The sequence below is a fragment of the Bufo gargarizans genome, chromosome 7 (assembly GCF_014858855.1).
Source record: "Bufo gargarizans isolate SCDJY-AF-19 chromosome 7, ASM1485885v1, whole genome shotgun sequence".
NCBI lineage: Eukaryota > Metazoa > Chordata > Amphibia > Anura > Bufonidae > Bufo > Bufo gargarizans.
The window spans coordinates 57,339,763-57,356,985 of record NC_058086.1 but is presented as its reverse complement, the minus strand read 5'-3'; the positions used below and the strand labels follow the sequence as shown (position 1 = coordinate 57,356,985).

The window sequence follows — 17,223 nt, the reverse complement described above, 5'->3', positions numbered from 1 at the left end:
GGGAGGCTCGTTCCCTTCACGGCCTGCTATTGGCTGACGCCGGATGTTTTCATCCATGTGACGGGGGGGATGCAGCGGTGGGCGTCGGGAGCGAAGCAGCTGCCCGGGAGCCAGCTAAGTAGAATCCGTTTGAGGGGCCCGGGCGTATGGGGAAGCATTTTAGGGGTTAAAAGCTTAAAAGCTCCCAACAATCTACCCGTGTAAAGTTGCAGCAGATCACCCAATGAACAAGCGAACCACTTGTTAATCAGGTGAAACAATTTAGGTGCCTGCACTACCGACTCGTTTCTGGGCAGCAGGTCGTGCTGTCTAAGGCTACTTTCACACTCCTGTTTTGTGCGGATCCGTCATGGATGGATCCGTTGAGATAATGCAACCGTTCTAAACGGACCTGTTTGTATTATATTTAACATAGCCAAGAAGGATCCGTCTTGCATACCATTGAAATGCAATAGAGGACGGAACAGTTTTCTAGTGTGCCAGATTGTGTCAGTGAAAACTGATCCGTCCCCATTGACTTACATTGTGTGTCAGGACGGATACCAAAGAGGAATGGAGACTGAACTGATGCATTCTGAGCGGATCCGTTTGTATCATCTTTAACATAGCCAAGACAGCATTTTGGTGTCCGTCTCCAAAGCGGAATGGAGACTGAACGGATGCAAACTGATGCATTCTGAGCGGATCCTTTTCCATTCAGAATGCATTAGGGCAAAACTGATCCGTTTTGGACCGCTTGTGAGAGCCCTGAACGGATCTCACAAACGGAAAGCCAAAACTCCAGTGTGAAAGTAGACTAAGGGCTCCTTCACACTTGCGGCAGGACGGATCCAGCGAAAGCCGCCCGACTAAAAAGTCCTGCATGTCCGACTTTTTAGTCCGGCGGCTTTCGCCGTGCTGCGCCGGAGCTCAGCCCCCGTCCCCATTATAGTCAATGGGGACGGAGCGGCGATACGGCGAAAGAGTGGAAGGACGGATCCGACAGGGAGACCAGCCTGACGGATCCGTCCTGCCGCAAGTGTGAAGGAGCCCTAAACTGTGATCTGATGCCCAGAAACAATGCAGCTCTATGAGAACGAGTGATCACAATAGCAATCCCTTGTCCTTATACTGTGGAGGTGATCTCTTCATTTAAATGCAGCTCTCACCTCCACTGGAACAGTTCCTTCCAGACAATCTGCTGCTCCTCGGCACATGTAAATGCGCCTTTAGACACAATGGGCAGGAGGGGGAGGTATGCTGTGTGATCTCTGCAGAGGTCAGGAGGGAGTAGATAAGCTGTGATATCACCTATTGGTGAATCCTGTTTTTATTTTTACACAGAGGTGGTATCTGCCATTGTAATACTGCCTGTAATGATGAGCAGATAACTGCAGTAAAGTAATCTGTAAGATTTTATGTTTTTTGTTTAAATATAGGTATGGACATGAAGAATTAAAAATGAAATCTTCAAAAATTCTTTAAAAATATGTTTAATATAAAAATGTGATTTGAACAATAAGTCAGTTTCTGATGACACCTGCCTTTTAATGCACAGAGTTTACTGCAGGAGTCACCCCACAGAAACTGCAGCCGATTCATCACAGATTTGCTACCGAATACGTGGCAGATTCCCTAGGACTAACGGTGTACCTGGCCTTTAAGAGAATCTGTCACCAGTGTTGGGCCCCTTGCAGACGAGCGTGTCCGGATGCGTTGCAAATGCATTCAGTGAAAAATGTGCGATTTCGCTGGCAAAATCATTAAGTTTTGTCTGCGATCGCGTTCGTTGTTCACTTTTTATCACGTGGGTGCAATGCGTTTTGCACACGCGTGTGAAAAAACTTATTGTATACAAACAACGTCTCTTAGCAACCATCCGTGAAAAACTCATAGCTTCCGCACTTGCTTGCGGATGCGATTTTCAGGCAGCTCCATTCTCTTCTATGGGGCCAGCGTTGCGTGAAAATCGCCCGATATAGAACATGCTGCGTTTTTCACGCAACGCCCAAGTGATGTGTGAAAACCAACGCACATGTACACAGCCCCATTGAAATAGATGGGTCCGGATTCCGTGCAGACGCATTGCACCCGTGCGGAATACTCGCTCGTGTGAAAGGGGCCTTATGGTGTCATAAGTAAGGGCAGCATAAACCAGTGACAGATCTCCAATTGACCCAGCTCTTTGACTATAATCTGGTATTGAAGAACGCCACACGGGTCAGTGTGTACTAATTTTCAACCTCTGGTTGTAAAGTGGTGTCTTCACTCAATGACAGCAAGCAGAGAAATAGAGAGGAATCAAAATATTAAAAAGTTGGCAAGGTGATTCAGCTTTATTGACATTACTCTTTTTTTTTTTTTTCTTACAGTAGCATAATCGACTCCACAGAATACAGTCAACCCCCTGGATTCAGTGGAAATTCCCAAGTAAGTTGTTTTTTTTATTATTATTATTTAGTAAAATTCCTTTAAACAGTTCATTGGGGATTTTTTATTTAATATTCACCCCAACCACCGGTGCCGGTGAAGAGATCTATATTTTCCTGCTCCCGACCGCTCTGTTCTAAATTTCGTGGCTTCCAGGATGTCTTCACTGGACTTCTGGTCTCCATCTGTCACCTTCTGCATGGATGGGGACATGAGCACCACTGCAGCCAATGACTGGCCTCAGCGACGTGACCCCACACTGCACTTGACCCAGCAGTGACGTGCTGCTTGGGGACATGTCACTGTTATGGCCAGTCATCAAAGGGGTTGTCATTTATATTAATGGCTAGTGTTGAGCGAACTTGTGTTTTCCAGTTCGGCGTACAATTTTCAGGTCGTCTAAGAATTTTGTTATGGATTCCTTTACCACAGACCATAAGTTATGGTCTGTGGTAGTGGAATCTATGACTGAACTTTTAGATGACCTGAAGTTTGTACGCCGAACTGGAAACCACAAGTTCCCGCAATGCTATTGATCAATATCGGAATGGCGGAGGTCCGACACCCGAGATCCCCGCTGTTCAGCTGTTTGAAGATGCGTTGTCTCCCTTGCAGCGGCTGCATAGTGTACTGACAAGTACTTCCTCCATTCAAGTGAACGGGGCGAGTACTTGTCATTACACTGTGTTTTCGAGACGTCGGACGGTGTAATGAAGAGGAATCGGCGCTCGCGTGGAGCACCTCCTCCTCTTTAAACAGCTCATCAGTGGGGGTCCTGGGGGTCGGACGCTCACCTATCTGATGATGATGAACCATCATGACTATAGGTCATCAATATATATGGCAGGACAACCCCTTTAACAACATTTATTTATTTCTTTTTTCTTATAATTTATAGTTGGGCTGTTTGGGACAGACCAAGATAAGGGGAGCGTTCATCATCAATGTGATATTATCATTTACTAGCCTGTAATCCCTATTGGGCACCTCTGATGCTTCATTGATTGTGTACTGGTTTCCTAATGGTTTCTTATCATACGCGCAGACAAAAAAGCAGCCGTGGTATAACAGTACGCTGGCATCGCGTCGGAAACGCCTCACAGCACATTTTGAAGACTTGGAGCAGTGCTACTTTTCTACCAGAATGGCTCGTGCGTCAGGTAGATGCATTCTGACATCCTTATTATGTGAATTCTCCTCTGAAGACTCTGGGGGATATACTGGTTCTCGTTGACGCGACCCAGTGATTGTATGAAGACTTCTTTTCAGGCAATGCTCTAGGGCAGGGATGGCCAACCTGTGGCTCTCCCAGCTGTTGCAAAACTACAACTCCCAGCATGCCCAGACAGCCTACAGCTATCAGCATGGTGGGAATTGTAGTTTTACAACAGCTTGAGAGCCACAGGTTGGCCAGCCCTGCTCTAGGGTAAAGAGCATGCAAATAGGCTCACGTCGGCCAGACCAGTGACCCATCTAATAGACGGCAGTGGTTTTAGGGTTCCCTCGTCAGTACTGGTTGACTGTATGAGATGCTCTAGACATGGCTTTTAGGGACTGAATCGGTACCTCTACATCAGGGATGGCCAACCTGAGGCTCTCCAGCTGTTACAAAACTACAACTCCCATCATGCCCAGACAGTCTACAGCTATTAGCCTACAGCAGGGCATGGTGGGAGTTGTAGTTTTACAACAGCTGGAGAGCCACAGGTTGGCCATGCCTGCTCTACATCCTCATCATCCTCATCACATTACCCTCCAAGAGATGGAGGCTGTACAGGGGAAAACTGGTGATAAATCCAGAATACAAGTCATATATAGTGTTATTCTACATGCACACACAACAACTTTTTCTGAAAAGTCACCTGAAGCGACTGGTACACTTTTTTAAAGGGAATGTGTAAAAAGAAAATGACCTATTGTTGAAATCACGTTTTTATGTTTTACATATTGTTAAAGAATTTCTAGTGATCTTATTTTTAATTTTCCATGTCAGTAACTATAAGCTAAGCCATGTAATAGGCGCCACTTGGTTTGTACAGATCCATTTACTGCAGTTATCTGCTCATCTGTCATTCTAATCCTGCATGTGATGATATTCACCTCTGTGTATAGATAAGACAGGATCCACCATTCACAATAGGTGACTAGCTATTCTTTCTTTGTACAATGACCTCTGCACAGGTCACAGGGCACACCTAGAAAACTCTCCCATAGAAGTCAATGAGGTCCCCTCCTGACCATTCTGTCTATGGCCCATGGGGCTGCCGTAAAGCAATTTTCTTAATGCTTTTTAAATGATGTTAAGAGCAGCTCAGGGCAATATAGCCGCCCCCATAATCATGTTCAGAAATTGAATAAAAAAATCTTTAATCAGACAAAAAGGAAAGGAAATGTGTCGCTATCTGGTTTTAACTGGTAGATAAAAAAATTGTGACACATTTCCTTTTAAGAAACCCATCAATTAGGTAATCATTACATATGGATTATTGACTGTGTACATTCCTTCTATATTTAGGTTTTCCCTTGTGTAGCCAGCAGGGGTCACTATTTCTATAGTTTTCGTTAAATAATCAGCTGAACAGTGACATCTGCTGGTGAAAGACAGATCCGGCACTAAAACCATTGTAAGGCTAGTTTCACACTAGCATAGTTGGATTCCGGCAGGCAGTTCCGTAAATTCTTATGCAAACGGATATCATTTGTTTCCGGATCCGTCTGACAAATGCATTGAAATACCAGATCCGTCTCTCCGGTGTCATCTGGAAAAACGGATCTGGTATTTTTTTTCCCCCTAATTTTTAAAGGTCTGCGCAGAATGCATTAGGACACAACTGATGCGTTTTTTTCCGATATTGAGCCCCTGTGACAGAACTCAATACCGGAAAACTTTAACGCTAGTATGAAAGTACCCCAAGTCAATGAGCTCCCTTTTCTTTTGTGTCTGAGAAAACGGATCCGGCAGCATTGACTAGCGTTGTGTTTCATGCCGAAACACTTGCAGCGCCTTCGTGTGCGTCATGGGAACGCAATGAAACGGAACGGAATGTATTCTGGTGACTCCGTTCAGTTTAGTCCCCATTGACAATGAATGGTGACAAAACCGAAGCGTTTTCCTCAGGTATTGAGATCCTGCCTAGCAACTCATGTCCAGGTGTTGGATAAGGTACCCCTTATTTTCTTGTCATCAGTGGGGGTCAGTCCCTTGGTGAATCTTGGTGGTATGCCACTACTTTCTAAGATGGGAAAAAAAATTAAAGGACTTGAATGCAGATTAAAGTACAGATCGTGTTACGTTCTTGGGGCTGAGCCTCAATACAGACGGAGCCTGTAGATAGCAGATGATCGCACGTCCTCCTTTGCCATGTGAGGTACCTTCAGCGACCATTTAAAGGGCTTCTGTCACCCCACTAAACTGATTTATATTTTTTTTTTGTGTGTGCACTTATAATCCCTATCCTGCGATATTGCTATACCTTATGTTATTAATAATTTCCGTTCAGTAGATTTTGCAAAAAACGTACTTTTATGATATGATATCTTCTCTTTCGGTGACGTCCTCGGCGCAGGGGGACTGAGGGAGTGCTGAGAAGACGAGCCTCCTTATCTCAGAGCGCCTGCGCCGAATCAACACAGGCGCGCGATTTTTGAAATGCTGACAGGGCAGGCCGGAGGAGGAGATCGCGGCTGGCCCTGTCAATCAACAAGGAGGGGGCGGTTTTCTGCGGCTGCTACCAGCAAGTAGACGCCCTACTTGCTGGTAGAAAGGTAATTAGCATATCATAAAAGTACGTTTTTTGCAAAATCTACTGAACGAAAATTTATTAATAACATAAGGTATAGCAATATCGCAGGATAGGGATTACAAGTACAGCAAAAAAAAAAAAAAACAGTTTAGTGGGGTGACAGAAGCCCTTTAAAGCGAAGCGGGTGTATAGCATCTGGTAAAGAATTGGTGCTGCATTGGGGTAATAAAATAAATAAAAAAATAGGCGACTGCACTTTACCATGTGCTGCTAAGGGTCCCCGAACTCAGACTGCCAATGATCAGACATTGATGATATAGCGTTGTCTTTGGAATACTTCTTTCAAGGGATTCTACAGAATTGGAACAACATGGCTGGTGTCTTCCAGAGACAGTCCCACACCTCTCACAGGTTGCCGGTGTTGTTACCCAGCCCTATCAACGTCACTTGAGCTGCAATACCAGAAGCAACCTATGCTCAGGGCGGCGCTGTTTCTGAAGGAAAGCCAGGTTTTATTAACCCTGCACAGCCCCTCTAAAGTGCCTCATGAACAATTACCCTGCTTGTAAATGGTTTATAAAGTGTGTACGCTTTGTGTTGTGCTTTGATCTCACTTATTCTCTTTTTCTTCCTTGGGCAGACGACAGTCGGACAGTGAGTCAGTTGGATGAGTTTCAAGAGTGTTTATCCAAATTTACCCGATATAATTCTGTGCGTCCCCTCGCTACCCTCTCCTACGCCAGCGATCTTTATAATGGCTCCAGCATTGTATCCAGGTAAGTGGCCGTTCACCTCTCTGAAGCTGCACGGCGAGAGCGGACTAAGTTGAGCGCCTGTATTTTTCTGTAAGGTGGTGGGGTTTGTCTCTTCTGGACTCTTCCTTATGGCTACCAATGGGTTAAATTTCCCTGTTGCTTCAAGCCCATTTGAAATGAAATAAGCCGCAGAATCCCATTTACCCACTTTTTATGCCTTTAAGTGAGAGCAGTGCCGTGATTTGTCACTCGCCCGCAGCCATGCATCAGCAGAATGACAGATTTATCACTGTTTGGATGCCTTTGGATTTTATTTACAGATTTATTATTGCAGCATCGAAATATTTCTCCTATGATGTATGTGTGCCTTCAGTGTCAGCGCTGACTGTTATTGCAGCTGAAGACACTGGGTGGCGCCCTTGGCACATCTTTCTGTCCTGTTTGGCAGCAGACATTAGTCCAGGATTGCACCTAGAGTTCTGTCTGCTGTGCTGTAAGAGGCGTAGGTATAGTAGATACAGTACAAAAATTACAGTGTGTGGGTATATGAGGTGTAGGTATAGTATAGTACATAAATTACAGTGTGTGGATATATGATGTACGTATAGTACATAAGTTACAGTGTGTGGCTATGAGGTATAGTACAGTAATGGCGAACTTATGGCACGGGTGCCAGAGGTGGCACTCAGAGCCCTCTGTGGGCACCCCTACCCTGGAAAAATTCTATGGTGTACCAATAAGCCCTAGACTTTTCCTACCATTAATCAGCGCAGGGCGCACTATAAACAGCACAGGCAGCGCACTGTATGTAGGCAGGCTATTATAGCTAAATGATAAAGTACATGGAAGATATACTAGATCGATTTGTTGAATTGCCGTGTTGGCAATTGCCGTGTGGGATAAATAAGTGGGTTTTGGGTTTCAGTTTGGGCACTCGGTCTCTAAAAGGTTCACCAACACTGGTATAGTACATAAATGACAGTGCGTGGGTATATGAGGTGTAGGTATAGTACATAAATTAGTGTGGATATGAGGTATAGTACATAAATTTGTGTGTGGGTATATGAGGTGTAGGTATAGTATAGTACATAAGTTAGTGTGTGAATGAGATGTCAGTATAGTACATAAATGACAGTGCGTGGGTATATGAGGTCTAGGTATAGTATAGTACATAAATTACAGTGTGTGGGTATATGAGGTGTAGATATAGTACATAAGTTAGTGTGTGGGTATATGAGATGTAGATATAGTATATGTTAGTGTGTGGGTATATGAGGTGTAGGTATAGTATAGTACATAAGTTACAGTGTGTGAATGAGATGTCGGTATAGTACATAAATGACAGTGCGTGGGTATATGAGGTCTAGGTATAGTATAGTACATAAATTAGTGTGGATATGCTTTAGATGGGGATATCTTCTCAATGGTAGCAGCTAGAAATATGCAGCTGACAGTCCAGGCTTTCATACAAGACCAGAATGACAGCTCTATCTACTCCAAGCAACAGAGTAGAAATCACTGTTAGAAATAGTCAGGAATAATCGCGGGTAAAATCTGCTTTTACTTTCAGCTTCATTCTCAGCATCCCGATTTCTATCATTGATATCTTCCCCTGTACTGGACAGATTTATGTCATTCTGGTATTGTCTGAAAGCTTGGAATGTCAGCTTTCAGACAGTACCAAATCAGAGATATAAGCAGATAAAGCAGGTACCACTGGCTATTAAGAGGTTAAAAGAAATGCTTACTGATTTAAATGTAAAGGGCTTGTCTCTGGTTAGCTGTATGTGAGGATACACACTGCTCTGGGTACTGTGGTAAGTTATCTGTGTTCTGATTGGTCCTGCTAGTTCATGTGAGGAGAGCAAGGGCTTATAGGAAGTGAGGGAAATACAGGATGGCCTCAAGGAAGAGCAAAGATCATTCACAGGAAGAGCAGCAGAGGCCATCTTAGGCTACTTTCACACTTGCGTTCGGAGCGGATCCGTCTGGTATCTGCACAGACAGATCCGCTCCTATAATGCAAACGATGGTATCCGTTCAGAACGGATCCGTCTGCATTATATTTCAGAAAAAAATCCAAGTCTAATTGTTAGTCAGATGGATCCGTCCTGACTTTGCATTGAAAGTCAATGGGGGACGGATCCGTTTGAAATTGCACCATATTGTGTCAACGTCAAACGGATTTGTCCCCATTGACTTACATTGTAAGTCTGGACGGATCCGTTTGGCTCCGCAAGGCCAGGCGGACACGAAAACGCTGCAAGCCGTTTCGCCTGCTGAGCAGAACGGAGGCGAAACGGAGCCAAACTGATGCATTCTGAACGGATCCTTATCCACTCAGAATGCATTGGGGCTGAACTGATCAGTTCGGGGCCGCTTGTGAGAGCCTTCAAACGGAACTCGCAAGCGGAGCCCGAGCGCAAGTGTGAAAGTAGCCTAAGGAAGTTGCTGAAATAGAGGCACAGAGTTGCTAAGGGCTGAATACAGACATCAGAAAGGTAAAATTAGCTAAAAAATGCAGCTTCATGAACATCTTCCCTTCAGCATCACATATGTTAGGAATTTATTTTTTGGTAGTGAAATGGCAGTTGCACTTTAACCCCTTCACCGCCCGTGGAAGTTTCAATTAGCATGAAACTTTTCCTCTTACTTTCCTATTTCCATCTTATAGTCTGAAGAAACAGTATATGTATTATTTTTTTTTTTATCTATTTTTTATTTATTTTTTTGCTTTGTATATACCGAATGTCATGGCTTCTGAAGTCGGGTCCATTATAACTCAATAAGATCTGTCCTATCATTTTTTTTATTTTTATGGATTGGCGTAGAATGGAGCAGCATGCAGTGCTAGTTGTTTGGCTGTCAAAGACCTGACTAAAGAGAACTCTCACAAGTGCAGAATATAGTATGTAGGGTGACATTAGGTCCCCAGTAAACAATTGCTGACAACTAAAGAACACGGGTACAGACCTAGTGACTGATGCACAAAGACACCGCAGCAAGCTCAACAAAACGCCAAACCGATTACAACAATGGGTCCTGAAAAGGGAGACGGATAAAAAGCATAGTAATTACCCTACACAACGACTAACGTCAGGGTGCCCATACACCTTCAGCAGCAGACAGCTGAACAGACGCTTGGCAAACCGCTATCGCTGCTTCGGCCCAGCGTGATTGTCGTCGGTGTGAAGAGAGGAGAAGCCGCTGTCCTACAATAGGAAGAATCCAAGATTGCTGACGGAAGAGGAGTCCAGTTGAGGCTCCTGGTGTTTTGGGGTATCCAGACCTGCGGCATTAGGCACTTGCAATTATTTTAGAAGTTGTGGCAGATCTGCAGGAGATTTTATGACGGAGACCTCTCTCTCCCTCCATCGGTGGATTTGTACTTAGGGAAAAGAGGCACCGCCATCTTGTGATACATTGGTGGCCTTGTTAGAAGTTATGGACCATGGACTTTTTACATATTATCTGCCGTGTGTTTGACTTTCTCGTTCAGTCATGAACCTAGGGGTTGGTCTTGGTAATTGGGAACTGGAGCGGGTAACATAACCGGGGAGGTGGTAATTAGGTTCAGAGTAAGGACAACACAATGAATTCTTATGCAGAATCCATGCCAAAAAGCCTCTAGAAAACCTCCCATTCATTTCAATGGGAGGCAGAACTTTCTCTATCTGTAGAAGCAGCATGCTGATTCTCCCATTGAAATGAATGGGAAGCTCCAAAAAATGCGCAGAAAATCAGTTTATTTATTTTTTTTTTTTTCATCGCAGATTTTTTTCGATCGTTTTCAAAACCCGTCATATGAACATCACCCTTGGGCTACTTTTACATCTGTTGCATGGATTCCGACAGGGGGTTTCGGCAGATCCGGCACTGCCGGATGCAACAGGAGTGCCCTTCGGCCCCATTAACCTTGAGCTCTGGCGTACAATCTGGCAAATATGCTAAGAATCGTCCAGGCGGCCAATTTCCAGGATTCTCTGCCGAAACTGGCGGGCATATTGCACTGCCGCAGATGTGAAAGTAGCCTTAGGCTACATGCGCACCACAGTGAAAAAATAAAATAAAAAGTCGTCTGTTTAAGGCCTCATGCACACGACCGTTGTTTTGGTCCGCATTTACTTTAATGGGGCCGCAATGCTCCGTTCCGTGGTCCGCAAAAAATAAATAAAACCTGTACTATTCTTGTCCGTTTTGCGGTCAAGAATAGGCAGTTATATCAATGGCTGTCCGTGCCGTTTTGCAAATTGCGGAATGCACATGGATGCAATCCGTGTTTTGCGTACCGCAAAACACACAACAGTCGTGTGCATGAGGCCTAAAACTGACAATTTTAACGGACTTTATGCCTTTCTAACAAACAGACGTTAAAAACTGACCTGTTCAATTGTATGCGGGCAGTCGGTCAGTGAAAGACGGACAAGGTAGAAGATGCCTATTTTTTTTACGTCCAGTTTTCACCGACCGTTAAAAAAAAATGTGTATAACCCCATAGACTACCATTGGTCTTTAAATGGACGTGTGATGGCCGTTAAAAAAACATACATCACATGTCCGTTTTTCACAGTGGGTGCATGTAGCCTTGGTTAGGTGAAAACATTTTCCATGTGACACATAAAATCTGTGTTTCGTCAGCAGTACATTGTTCTGGGATGAGCTGGCGAAAATCAACGAAATTATGCGGAGGAATGATCGTAATGTATATGTAGCTAACGACTGGGTGATCTTGGTTCCATTCTCTCGGCCCGTGTAAAGGTTCTTTAGTCCTAGTCGGCAAGCAGCTGCCCTAACTACATGGGTTGATGAGTGTCAGGTACACGATTAGGTCTGCATGTTTGAGGGTATGTTCACATTTTAAGATATGCCACAGTCTTATCCAGCAGACATTTTTTTACAGCAGAAGTAGCGGACTCTGCCACGAATGTACCAGCAGATTTGCGTGATGATTGGCATCAAGTCACTAGGAAGGATCTGAGGAGTTTCCGCTTGGAATCAAGCAAATTACTTCGCACTAAATCTTTTCCCCTCAATGGGGAGATCTTGAACACGTGAACATAGCCGGCATTTTACAATAACATTTGGTTGCGGTTATCGTACCGGGGTGTATTTACTCCATTGTGATCGCAGTGTACACTGGGCTGAATCCTGATTGTTTTCTGTCATCTTTATCATTGTCTAATGCCGGCAAATGTTGGCTTTATTGTCTCTATAACCACCTTGGCCCAACTATCCCTGTGTTTGGCATCTAATCATGTCTCATCAGAATGATGAATGTTCACGCAGTGCAGTAGGTGACCTTGCGTGTCAGACAGTGCAGGGAAATCATGCAGTAGTAGCCCGGGTCTTATGATCATCCTGACCTGCCGGGCCGCGAGTAATAGGGCACACATAGCACATGCAGATGACAAACGATTTCCCCTGTTCCCCTATCTGTTTGTATCTTGCTCATGTGGTCATTAATCTCCATTTGACTGAAATACTCCCCTTATTATGTTCACAATCATTTCAGCGTGCAGTTGCCTGTGACAGGCACAGGATTGACTTGTGCACATAGTGCAAGGATCCGTACACGGAATACAGAAGCCTAATAATGAGAGCCGCAGGGGAGCAGTAGCAACAGAGAATCTGCTTATTGGAAGTACCGTCTTCTATTTCTATAAGACCCGCATAGGATATAGAGGAGGAAAATAAGAAAACATATTCTTCATCAGACCTCAGATCAGACCCCTAAGCGCCATCAGACCCCCATTCCTCCTCAGATCAGACCTCCATCAGATCCCCATTCCCCCTCAAACAGTCACCCATCATACCCACATTCATCCTCAGATCAGACCCCTAAGCGCCATCGGACCCCCATTCCTCCTCAGATCAGACCTCCATCAGACCCCCATTCCCCCTCAGAACAGACACCCATCATACCCACATTCGTCCTCAGATCAGACCTCATTCCTCCTCAGATTGGACCCCCATTCGTTCTCGGATAAGACCTCGAAGCTCTATCAGACCCCCATTCCTCCTCAGACCCCAGATCAGACCCCCATTCCTCCTCAGATCATACCCCCAAGCCCCATTAGACAAAAAAAAAAAATAATTTACTTACCTCTCCTGCTCCAGACCATGCGGACATTCACCACTCCCTGGTCTTCCCTCCCTGAAATAACAGGGTCTATGGAGCTGAGTGGAATTAATGCATATGATGCAACCAGGCTGGACTAGCAGAGTTGCAGTGACCGAATAGAAACGGCACCGTTGATGTGGCTGCCCAAGTATACTACCTCAGTAGTCACACCACCAGAACTGGTTATATGTCACCTGGCAGGATGACATCATCGCCATGCGCTGTGTTGCCATGACAACCAGGAGGGGACCGCGTCAATACACATGGTTGGATCTGGGATAGGTAAGTAACACTGTTTTCTGCAAGAGTTGCAAGCTCGTTCCGATATTCCTTACTCTTCTAGAATTGGAGCCCATGACGGATTACTCAGCAGGGTTCGTACAGTTCATCTTCAGGTTTTCTTGGGCTTCACTTTCTCAGAGCTGCACAAAGCGTTGTTGGAGTAAACCGGCCTCAATGGTTAAATCAGCGCTTGTAATAGAAGTTTGTCAGGAGCCAGCAGAAAGCTTGAGTTTGTGTCAGGAGCCTTTGATGTATCCAACCTTGAACTCCGCTGAAAGTGGAGGGTCAGCACTGAAGCTGCAGAAGTGACGAGCAGAGATTTATGTGCAAGAAAAGGAATCAATGTGGCGTCTTTACAAGAATTGTCTCCTTGTGTAAGACTGTGTCTCGTAGACGTTTTATTCCGCTAATAAGTCCCCGTCTGTCATTGTCTTACTCCGAACACTTGATTCATGTCTTGTTAGTACAGTACAGAATATATACATATCTTCCTTGTATGGTAAGTAAACCAGACAGATTTTCCACCCCTCCGTATATTAGGCATACTGTCCATCTTCTCTGAGAAGACCACACCCTGGAAAAGGAGTTAATTTTTTGCTAATCGTTCGCCTAAAGGTTTCGCTCCGTTTATTAAAATGCACATGTCGGGAGAGTGGACAGATCCTCTTTAACACCTTGCCCCCCCTCCTGGCGTCATTGTACGTCAGTGGCATATGGGGCGGGGCCACAAGCTGGGTGTCTAATGCAGCCGCCACCCCTTTAATGCCCAGAAGCTTGGATATGCCCCCCTTCCCCTCAATGTCCTGTGGCTGGCTATAAGACAACTGGCTGAATCGGCAGCCTGCCTCCTCTGCCCTTTCTGCTGCCTCCTGAGCCAGCCCAAGATTGAAGAGCTCCGTGGGAGATTAACCCTCCTTGCTAGGTCACGTGAACGCCCGTTGAAGCGTCCTTTTAATAACGAGAACGCTCTGTTACCAGCAAAAGGCACCTTATTTTTTTTTTTTTTTATAAAGGCTGCACAAATTCCGCCAGGCTTTTTACACTGTAGTTAATGATGATCTTTTGTAGCTTCCGAGCGACACTCTTTGCAGGTCATGTAGCCAGGGAGAGAGGATGGGATAATTGGTATCTGCATTGTTGCAGGCACTCCTCTCTGCTTAGCAAGATGACAAGTTACGTCTTGCTTAAAGGGGAGAAAATGTGGGCCGGATGCTGGCCAATCAATTGTAATGTTTTACTTCCACATGCTTACTGATCCGAAGTCGCTCAGCAGTTGTCCGGTCGCGTGGAGTAAACTCCCCTTCAGGTTCCATCCTCATTAGTGTAGAACTGGTTCTTTCCGCCGCCTCTTTGCCGTCTGAGTTTATGCAATTATTCCCTCTCATATTAACTTGTGTACTTGAGTCGAATTTAGCGTTCATGCATATTAGTGATATTTATTATCAAGAAGATGCCCCCACCATTATGTCTTGGGTAGGTGGTGTTCTGTCTTCAGGATAAGGGTCCATTCACACGTCCATTGTTCTGGGTCCGCATCTGTTCCGTAATTTTGCAGAACGGTTGCTTAATAGGGCCGCAAAAGATGCGGACAGCACACCACGTGCTGTCTGCATCCATAGTTCTGTTCTGTGGCCCCGCAAACCAGATAGAGCCTGTCCTAGTCTTGTCTGCAGTCGCGAACAATAGGCATTTCTATCATGGGGCCGGCCATGTGCGGTCCACAAAATGCACAACACACACTGCCGGTATCCGTTGTCCACGTTGCAATGCTAAAATACAGTGCTGTCTGCATTTTTTTTAAATTTATTTTTTTAGACCTATTGACTTTAATGGGTCCGTGGTCCGCATTGATGATCCATGTGCTTTAGGCATAGGTATGGACAATGGGGGGCGGACCCCCGAAACATAGCAACTTGCTTGCTGTTTAATCCTGATTGTAACCCATTAATACACACCAGACATTTGATAAGTGTGAACTTTGAAGGACTTTTTTTTATATGGATTATGTGGATTATAAATATTAAAATAACACGAATCTTCTGATTTAAAACACTGCAAAGTGAATACGCGGTTTTGGTGCATCTTTCGGATAAAAAAAAAGTTTGATGTCGTTGGGATAACCAGAAACTTTTGTTTCTTGCTTAACAGAAATACATCACATTTATATTGAAGGACTTGGGGTACTTTCACATTAGCGTTTTTCTTTTCCGGCACTGAGTTCCGTCAAAAGGGCTCAATGCCGGAAAAGAACTGATCAGGCATATCCCCATGCATTCTGAATGGAGAGCAATCAGTTCAGGAGGCATCAGGATGTCTTACGTTCAGTCATTTTGACTGATCAGGCAAAAGATAAAACCGCAGCATGCTACGGTTTTATCTCCGGCCAAAAAATACTGAAGACTTGCTTGAATTTTTTTCCATAGGAATGACACCGGAAAGACTGATCCGGCATTTCAATGCATTTTTCTGACTGATCAGGCATTTTTAAGACTGATCAGGATCCTGATCAGTCTTACAAATGCCATCAGTTGGCATACGTTTTGCCGGATCAGGCAGGCAGTTCCGGCGACACAACTGCTTGCCGGATCACTCTGCCGCAAGTGTGAAAGTAGCCTTAGGCATAGGTATGTCCGTTGTGGGGGGTAAAATAAAATAAAAAATCCTCTACTTGGCCGCAAAATGCGTATCACGGGCCCATTGAAGTCAGTGGGTGCACAAAAAAATGCAGATGCAGAATATATAGGCGTGTTGTTATACCATAGGTGTATGGTTGGAGGACATCTTTAAAGAGAAACAGCCTGGCATAATGTGTATAACCTAAGGCTACTTTCACACTTGCGTTCATTAGGGCAAAACTGATCCGTTTTGGACCGCGTGTGAGAGCCCTGAACGGATCTCACAAACGGAAAGCCAAAACACCAGTGTGAAAGTACCCTATGTGAAATGATCAGTACAAGGAAAATAACCGATCCAGCTGTGTGAAGAAACGCCTGCAAAATGGCTTAAAAGGTTATTCCCATCTTATAGGATAGGCCATCACATTTGATCGGGACCCCCACCTGTCGAGGGCTTAGGGCTGCCCGAGCGGCAGTTCCACGCATAGTCAGGTGGCCAGGGTGCTGCTGTACCGGGGGAAAAACGAAACGGGTGCTGCAGCCTCTTCATTCACGACTGTATCCGTTTTGTGGTCAACAAATCGCGGATACGCATGCAGTCTGTGTCAGCCCCCGATTAAAAAGGGGGGGGGGGACAAGAATAGGACATGTTCCCTAATTTATGACTTGGCCACATGAATGCGAGATTCAGTCTGCAATAAATGTGGTTTGGACATGGAACGAACATACGGACATTTGTCCACCAATAATAGTGATTGCAGTACCTAGGGATATGCAATCTCTTTTTAATGTAGGAACACCCCATTTAGACAGTCGGGCATTAAAGGGGTATTCTGATTGGTAAACGTTATCTCCTATCCACAGGATAGGAGATCACTATTAGATCGAGGGGAGTCCTACCACTGTGAACGCCACTGATCACGAGAACAGAGGGCCCCGTACCACCGTATCCCAGCGGTAGGACGCCCACTGATCTAGTATTTATCTCCTATCCTGTTGATATGACAATAACTTTTACCAAGCGGAATACCCCTTTAACTTAACAGTGTAGACACCTGTAGGTGGCACTAGAGATCATTGTCACCATTCTGGGGGAGACCTACATATTGCGCACTTTGTTCTGCGGAGCACCGCCCTCAAAAACCTCTTACCAGCTGGGTCTAGAATCCGTATCTTCCGAGTGAAGAAATAGTTAAATTTTGCAGCAATGAATAGATTTTTCCAGTTCAGCTTTACCACTTGGTTTCAGCAATGGAAAGAAGCATTTATGTTAATTTTTTGTCACAAATCAGTCTGAA

At 44.9% G+C, this 17,223-nt stretch overlaps 1 protein-coding gene across 2 annotated transcripts in view; it reads left to right on the top strand.

Moving 5' to 3' along the window:
• The window catches only part of COP1 (COP1 E3 ubiquitin ligase), a 188,822-nt gene that overhangs the window by 58,165 nt on the left and 113,434 nt on the right, over nucleotides 1-17,223 (top strand). For both annotated transcript variants that reach the window (XM_044301397.1, XM_044301396.1), the window contains 3 exons: nucleotides 2,352-2,409; nucleotides 3,455-3,569; nucleotides 6,793-6,928. In XM_044301397.1, coding sequence (XP_044157332.1) covers nucleotides 2,352-2,409; nucleotides 3,455-3,569; nucleotides 6,793-6,928 — 309 coding nt within the window. The remainder of the gene's footprint in view (nucleotides 1-2,351; nucleotides 2,410-3,454; nucleotides 3,570-6,792; nucleotides 6,929-17,223) is intronic.